Source organism: Tetrao urogallus (assembly GCF_951394365.1).
Source record: "Tetrao urogallus genome assembly, chromosome: 16".
Lineage (NCBI taxonomy): Eukaryota > Metazoa > Chordata > Aves > Galliformes > Phasianidae > Tetrao > Tetrao urogallus.
Window position 1 is genome coordinate 2623907 of NC_136829.1, and position 8170 is coordinate 2632076.

Consider the following 8170-nt stretch of genomic DNA (forward strand, 5'->3'; position numbering starts at 1 on the left):
TGGACGGGAACGTCGCCGCTCACGAAGCGCCCGGTGAAGCTTTAGCACGGCACCGGGGAGGGCGCCGACGGCATCCCGGCGGCCGGCGCTGCGCCGAGGGTCGGGAGCGCCCCGGGACCCCCCTCGGGGCCGGCCGTGCCGAGCGCGGTCCCGACCTCTCCCCGGGGGCAGCGGCGCCTCCGGTTGGCTGCCGGCACGAGAGGGCGAGCGGGATGTCGCCGCCTATTGGCGGAGAGCGTTGACGGACAGCCCAGGCGGCCCGTGCGCGCTGCGGGCGCGGCCCCGCCCCCCGGAAGCGAGCGCGCCGAGCGCTGCGGAGTGCCGGGCCGCGCCATGGCGGGCGGCGCCGCTCCGCCGTCTGCGCTGCTCCGCGCCATCAACGCGCTCCTCCTGCAGCGCCGCTACCGCGCCGCGCTCGCCGTCCTCAAGGGCTTCCGCAACGGGGCCGTGTGAGTGAGCTGGGCGGCGGGGAGCGCTGCGAGATCCGGGCCCGCACGCGAGGGCTGGGGCGGAAAGGCTCCGGGGTCGGGGCGGGCTGTGCCGCCGGGGCTGAGCGGCTTCTTCGTGCCCGCTGCTGTGTGCCGGCATTGCGCGGCGCTGTGCTGCTGCCGGGCCGCCCGGAAAGAACGGCCGGCACGCTCCTGCAGCACCTCCGGGCTGTCGGTAGAATGGATCTGTGGTCGTTTGATAGCTTGGTGCAAAAAACATCTTCCTGCTTCTCGCTTTTGCAGGTACGGAGCAAAAATTCGTGCTCCGCATGCCCTGGTGATGACTTTCCTGTTCAGGAGTGGAAGGTACTGCCCTGCTTCTTCATTTCTGCACTGCTCCCTGGGTTGCTTCCATCCAAGCATTATTTATTCCTTGCTCCTGTAGAGCCCCCGTTTAGAAAACAAAAATAAGTCGGACGCATTCAGTGCACACTGTTGTGTTGAGCAGGGTAACCTGTGTGTGCACACAGATGGACTTACTGCTTGATCATAGAATCACAGAATGGCCAGGGTTGGAAGGGACCTCAAGGATCACGAAGCTCCAACCCCCTGCCACATGCAGGGCCACCAACCTCCCCATTTAATGCCAGCCCAGGCTGCCCAGGGCCCCATCCAACCCGGCCTTGGACACCTCCGGGGATGGACGGGGCATCACAGCCTCTCTGGGCAGCTGTTCCAGCACCTCACCACTCTCATAGGAAAGAACTTAAATCACTCATGCAGTGGTTGTTGAGGAGCAATGGACAGGTGAGATATTAGCATGTGCCATTAAAGACATCTGCTCCCCGCTGTGCTTTCATACAGGGGGCTGAGCTGCACCAGTGCCCATTGTGGCTGTTCCCAATTAGCCAGAAATTTGAGCTTAGATAAGAAAAAAAAAAAAAAAAGAAGCTCGTTGGCTGTTTGTAGAATTGGACAAATGCAGAGTGTGAGGAGAGCTGGTGAGTGACCCAGAGTCAGTGATCCCTCCTCCCTCACAGAGCGGGAGATGTTTTTGGGGGGGTATCAGAGCTATTGATGTGGGTGGGCAGGCTGGAGGCATGTAAGATCCGGGCTGGTCACTGGCAATGCTGCCTTTTTGCTCTCCTAATTTTCTGTTTCTTTTGTTCAGTTTAAGAGAGAAATTGAAATCGATTGCTCAGGCCACGTACACTCATTCCCGGAACTTGGCGTATTTTGTGTTCACCTACAAGGGGCTGATGGCGTTGCAGTCCCGACTACAGGGGAAAAAAATTCCATTTCATTCTTTCTTTGCAGCCTGCATTGGGGGTTGGTTAGTGTTCGGTGAGAACAATCCCATCAACAGCCAGGTAAATGTCTCTGCTGAACGTTTGGTTGACAGAAAGACTAACAGATGGGTGGGTTGTGTGCCAGGAAGTGGTTGGTATAGGCTGGCCCATTTCTCCCTGTGCAGCGTTGCTTTTATAGTACAGCTCATTGTACAGAGTTCTCTTTTTGACTGTTCTGTGCTCAGACACTGGAGGTGGTTGTGTGCCCCCATGGTGATGTTTGTAGCTTGAGAGCTAAACATCCTGGTGAACCTCCAGAGCTGCACTTGCATCTAGGAGGACAGGTTGGCAACCCAAAGCTGTGGGGTTACCCCACCCATCCGCTGCCCTGTGGTAACTGTGCTCAATCTGCCTGCTTGCAGAGCTAAACCCACAAGCTTGAGCTTTGTTGTGTGTGGAGAACGGTTGGTTGCAGAGCTGCACTTGACTAAATGGGGTAAACTGACAAAAGCTGCTCAGGGAAAGCTTGGTTTGAAGCTGCCTGTTACCAGTTTTAATGTGGGTCAATAAAACATGTAGGCAGAGGTGAATCACAAGTGTTCCACTTGCACACCCCCCTGCTCTAAGACCATACCTTCCGTCGGGTTTCAGGTGGCGCCCAGAGTTCTGGGTTTGTATCTTGGCAGGCTAACAAGGCTGCTCTGTGGATATCAGCAGCAGCATCTGAGGTAGCATTGGTGAAAGTTGTGCAACTGATCTGCAACTGCAAAGAGTTATTGCGTCAGGTGTAATTTCTTGCTTACTAAACTAGAGCACTTACATGGCAGTAGGACTTGGAGAAGGCAGGGAAGGCACAAACATCTCCAGTTCGAGATGGCTTGATGTGTGAACCTACAGTTTGCTGTTACACGGGATGAACTGTTGCTGCCTCTCTTGCACAGCTTATCACAGCTGAATCGCTCACTCTGATCAGATTTACCAGCCAGGCTCTTCTCCTGACGTTCTCTGGCTTTTCTCTCCGTGCAGATCATTATGTACCTGCTGTCTCGCATCCTGTTTGGCCTGTCTCGCCTGGCCGTGGAGAAGGGCTGCATCCCACAGCCCAAGCAGGATCCCTTCCCGCTTGTCGCAGCTCTGGTGTGGGGAACAGTTCTCTGGCTCTTTGAGTACCACCGGCAGACCCTGCAGCCTTCTCTGCAGGCCTCCATGACCTACCTGTATGATGACAGCAACGTGTGGCACGACGTTTCTGACTTCCTCATTTATAACAAAAAGCCTGAGAGCAAATAGTCGGCTCGTTGTACAACGCCTGTGGAGCGGATGGTGCCTTCCAGCAGCTAAGGGAAAAGGCGGTTCTCTTGCTCTTGACTGATGAATGTGTTTGAATTAACACCTATCAAGGAGAGTTGCCTCTTGTGTCCTCATCAAAATATTCTCATTCGTCTTCTGTTTGCTCTGTTTAGAGCTGCTAAATACCCCACGGAAACTTATTACAGTGCCTCAGGGAGAGTAAAATGCCTTGGGAACCTTCAGTGAAATCAGTCTTCTTTTCAAGAGACCTTATTCTTCTTTGGTTTTGTTTGCTTATTGTATTTCCTAAAAATGAAAAAAAGAGGAAAAAAAAAAAGCACTTTTAATATGACAACTTGACAGTAAGTGGGGAATAGATCTAATCATGGAAGCAATGTTCTGGGCATTATCTGAATGCTTGCGAGGTGGAAAGGTTTTTCTGTGCTGCTGCACTCGCTGTAGTGGTGAGATGGGAGTTGGGGACCTGCTTGGTTCTGAAAGCAAGGATGTTTTTTCTTGATTTCAATGTAAGACAGGAAATGCAGTACAAACCGTTGCAGGGATAGCTGTGATCTCCCTAGGAGAGTTCCTCTGCAGTTTTCTCTCTGGGAGACTGAATCAAAGCATGAAGTCTCTCTGATACAAGCCCTGTAAATATTCTTGCTCAGTTCCTCTCATGCACTTGGGATCAACCTGTTCCACTACAGAGCACACTAATTAATACCCTGCAATTCCTTAAAACTTTTTGATCAAGCTTTTAAAAGCTGATTGAACTAAACACCCAAACCCCCCGTGCTACTTAAGGCTCCTTTGCAAGCAGGCTGAGGCACATTGCCTGCCCTCAGACGGAACTCTCTTTGTATGTAGCAGTGACACTTCTTAATGAGCACTTCCAGTTTGGTGGGGGATCACCTGGGTTACTCTTAGGTTCAGAATTCCCCCACCACAGCTGTGGGGTGCATTAACTGCGAGCAGACCTGGATGTCCCTGTTGTTACTGCAGTCTTGCTGCACCATGGAGCATGGAGGTACCAATGCTCTCCCTTCTAAAACTGCACTGCTGAGTGCCAGGAGCAGCACACAGTGGGTTTTCACAGAGGGCCGACTGGGCAGCTGAGAAGTGCTCCATTTCATCAAGAACAACAGCTGTTTTGAAGTTTGTACCATCAAACTGTTAACACTATGAATTACTGACACTGCTGTATGACCATTCACATAATGATGTGCATTAAAATAATTCCTGACGTGCTGGTTTTATGTGGTGATATCATAAGAGTCATTAAGCAACTTACTCTAATTTTGCCCTTTTGTCTCAGACAGGACTGCTTTGTCTCCTCCTCTCTTACCTCCTGTTTTAGCTCTCCATTTACACATCCCTTTTTCAATCCCACTGGTGCTCATCTTCATCTCCTGCAGTCTCTCCTTTGCCCTCCAAGCTCCAGCAGTTTGTTGTATTCAACTGTGTGACTGGAGTGGTACATCTGTTGTGGTACCTTTCATCTTAAGGTATTTTTCCTTCTCATCTAAAGCTCTTTTCCTACTACTATTTATTTCTCAGTGCTGCTTTGGCCTTTATATTTTCATGCTCTGTGTCAACAAGGGGGAGAGTGAAATGTTCCCTTTCTTGGTGTAGATGAACTTAAAGATTGAAGTACAGATGGAACTGTAGCTCAGTTCTGATTTCTTTATAAATACCACGCCCTGGCTCCACTGGTGGAGGTCTGAAGCAGCACTGCATCCAATCTTTATATTGGATTAAATAAGATGGGATCTTTTGATGGGATTTGAGAAGACCATTCTAGAACTCAAGGGCTATGGCTTGAAAGTTTCTTCGTGAAACCATCAGACTAACAAATCTTTGTGTAATTGGAGCACAGCCCCCTGCAGGCTGGCCCTGTGAGCTGTTGTCTGTTAAGGTTTGCAACCTTTTGACCTTACTGCTGCCATTCCTGGAGAAAGGCTTCTGGTTCTCTTAAATGTGGACTGCTGTGCTTCTGCTGGTAGTTGTGTTATGGCTGCGGTCACACAGTGCTTGTGCAGCACCTCTCTGGCTCTGCAAAGGGTCAGGATCTGCTGTGCCCCTTCAATCACAGAATCACAGAATGGCCAGGGTTGGAAGACCTGAAGGATCATGAAGCTCCAACCCCCTGCCACACGCAGGGCCACCAACCTCCCCATTTAACACCAGTCCAGGCTGCCCAGGGCCCCATCCAACCCGGCCTTGAACACCTCCAATGCTCAGGGTGTTCTGGGCAGCTGTTCCAGCGCCTCTCCACTTCCCCCTGACATCCAACCTCAATCTTCCATCCCTCAACTTCAAGCCATTTCCCCTTGTCCTGCTGTTATCAACCCTTTCAAAGATTCCCCTCCTGTCTGTAGGCTCCCTTTAGGTATTGAAGGCTGCAATGAGGTCACCCCGCAGCCTTCTTTTCTCCATGCTGAACAATCCCAGCTCCCTCAGCCTGTCTTTGTAGGGAGCTGCTCCAGTCCCCTGCTCATCTCTGCGGCTCCTCTGGACCCTCTCCAACAGCTCCCTGTCTTTCTTGTACTGGGGCTCCAAACCTGGACACAGCACTCCAGATTGGTCTCACGAGGTCAGAGTAGAGAGGGACGATCACCTCCCTGTCCCTGCTGGCCGCCCCAGCCCCATCGCAGTACCTCCATGCTCTCTAGATGGCAGAACGAAGCCAATAGCAGCGCTCTAGGATCAACCTGATAACAGCAGCCATCAGTCATCCTTGCTTCTGATGCCCTTTTCCTCCTGCAAATCTCTTCCCAACGTCACTTTCAAAGCAAATTGCTCCTGAGGCTCCAACCATCTGTACTTGTGACCCAGGACCCAGCTGCTGTCCCTACAAAACAAACCACAGCTCATCGCAGGCAGGGGCTGTGCAGCAGCAGCCATCAGCTGCTCTTTGGGACGGTTTGTGTTCCCGCTGCGCGCGGGCAGGACGTTAAGCTGCAAGTCACTTCTTTCCCCAGGGAAGTAATTGGAACGGTTCTTTAACGGCATCGGTGCGCATCGCTGTTCCTGTGACCAGATAGCTGGGGATGGAGCCCTTCTGCTGCCGATGTGTTGGAACAATGCCGGCGTGTAGTAAAGAAGTGAACTAGAAGTAATTTGTCTGAGTCAGACTTTTGGATACAGAAGTGACAACTCCCTGCCCTCCCCCAGCGCATTGTGTGAGGAGCTGAGCCCCCGTTTGTGTTCCTTTTTTTTTTTATTAGCATTAAAACCAAAAGGAATAAAGAGGCAGTTGGGAAGCCACCTGCAAATCGGCCACGCGCTCACACATCACAAAGGGAGTAACATTTTTCCCCCAGCCCCGATGGTTTTGAATGTTAAGATGAACATGCTTTTGTCTACATCAGCCTTATTTTGCCCCGTTATTTCTTCCCGGGCACCCGACTCTGAGATGCTGAGTGCTCTAAAGAGGGACACAGCATCTCAGTGTTCAGCTCAGCTTGCCAAACACAGAGCTGTGGATAAAAGTAGAGTGTTGGTTTTGAAACCGTGCTCCTCCTTCACATTTCAAGTCTCTTTTTGCAGAGGTAATTTTAAAGGTTAATGAATGGAACTGATCAAAAGTTTTCACCCAGCCTCCAATACCAGACTGACTATCCTGAGCTATTAATCATTTATTTTATGAGCAAACAAAGCAAGCTTGAGGTTATTTACAGCACTGCGTGCTGCCCTGGTGTACGTGCTGTGCTTCACTTCACTTTGGAAAACAGCTCCTACGTTACTGCTCTTCTTCAGGGTTACTGAAAAACCATCTCCAGGACAGCTTTATTGTTTAATAAAGGTGAAAGCTCAATGGGTGTGGGATATTTGGTTTGGCTGAGGTACTGCATCTGATCCTTTCAGTTGAGGGTTAAGGAGAGGGGAAATCTGAAAGGAAAACTGCAGAACTTTGGTATCGGTGCTGCAAGGCTTCCTTGCCCAGGTAGGGAGGTTTAAGCTCTAAACCGAGCTGGGTGGGAGCAGAAGGGAGGGGATGTTCTCTGCCTCCCAGAGCAGACTGAGAGCAGCACCCTGCATCCCATTGGGAGCTGCCTGGTGCCAGTAGGGTACTGGTAACCACTACAGATACCCTCTCTGAGAAGAAGCTGGTATGACGAAGCCCATTTTCACTGCGTCAGCACAAATCTGACCTTTGGATACCATCCCAAGCCGTGCGCTGTTTCCTATTTGCCAGGCGGTGTTTGTTCGGATCACGCCAACCTGAGCAGACTGGCTTCCATTTTCTGTTGCTGGTTTTGCAATCCAGCAGATAAGGAGAGAAAACGAGGCACAATGCCATGCAGCGTAATGTCTGTCTGCTGCTGTTAATATTTTGGGGGTGCTAATCTTGAGTTTTCAACCTGTATGTTCACACCAGATTGTTGGAGGAGTTGACTTTTTTCCTTACTTAGAATTTTCAACTCTCTCCTTGTGAGGCTGGCAATGAGGAGGGGAATAACAAGTGCTTTGTAACACGGGGGTTGTTGCCTTTGCTTTTGGTCTCACTGTGTCTATTTTAGGTCCATAATTGCTGTGTAATCCAGGAGCTGCATCTCAGCAGGTCAAACTGGGGCTGGGATGGACAACTGGCAACGTGTGCAAACTGGATGAACTCAGGAATGAACACGGCTGGAATGAACTCTTGCATTGCAGTCTGAGAAGTCAGTGTGGGCTGATGTGGTTAGAGGGCAAACTGCTCCCCGGTGCCTTGCAGCCTATCTCTGACACGTGCAGGTGCTCTCAGAGCGTGCAACTGTTCAAAAGGACACGAGCCCGAGTGTGCCTCTCCCATTAGCTAAGGAACAGAAGCACACATGCAAATGATTCAGGTGCTGCTTCAAAGCCGAGCGCTACAGAGGAGATATGTGGTAGAGGTGAGAGCTGTGGCAGTGGAGATAAAGGCAGCCCTGAGCAAGGAGCTCCAGGAGCACCTCGGGGAGGGGAGCACTGAGCAGCTCCATCATCAGCCCTGGGAGAAGCCAGACCAACACCTGGGAGATGATTTCAGCCTTATCTTCAGATGTTTGTTTTTCCCTTCGTACTGCACCAGGCCATATTTCTTTCCCAGGTGAAGATCTGAGCTGGTGCCTCTCCCACCCTCTGGCTTTGCAGTGCCAAAGGCTGCGCCGTGCACCTGCTGGGAAGTGAGCTCAGGCTGGG

At 51.3% G+C, this 8170-nt stretch overlaps 1 protein-coding gene across 1 annotated transcript; it reads left to right on the forward strand.

The window, feature by feature from the left end:
- Positions 1 to 333: 333 nt before the first annotated feature.
- Positions 334 to 3007, forward strand: PXMP4 (peroxisomal membrane protein 4; the record flags this gene model as incomplete). The annotated part of the gene is made up of 4 exons (XM_079543575.1): positions 334 to 449; positions 732 to 794; positions 1600 to 1798; positions 2744 to 3007. 4 exons carry the CDS (start codon positions 334 to 336, stop codon positions 3005 to 3007), a joined length of 642 nt encoding a protein of 213 aa, XP_079399701.1.
- Positions 3008 to 8170: the final 5163 nt, after the last annotated feature.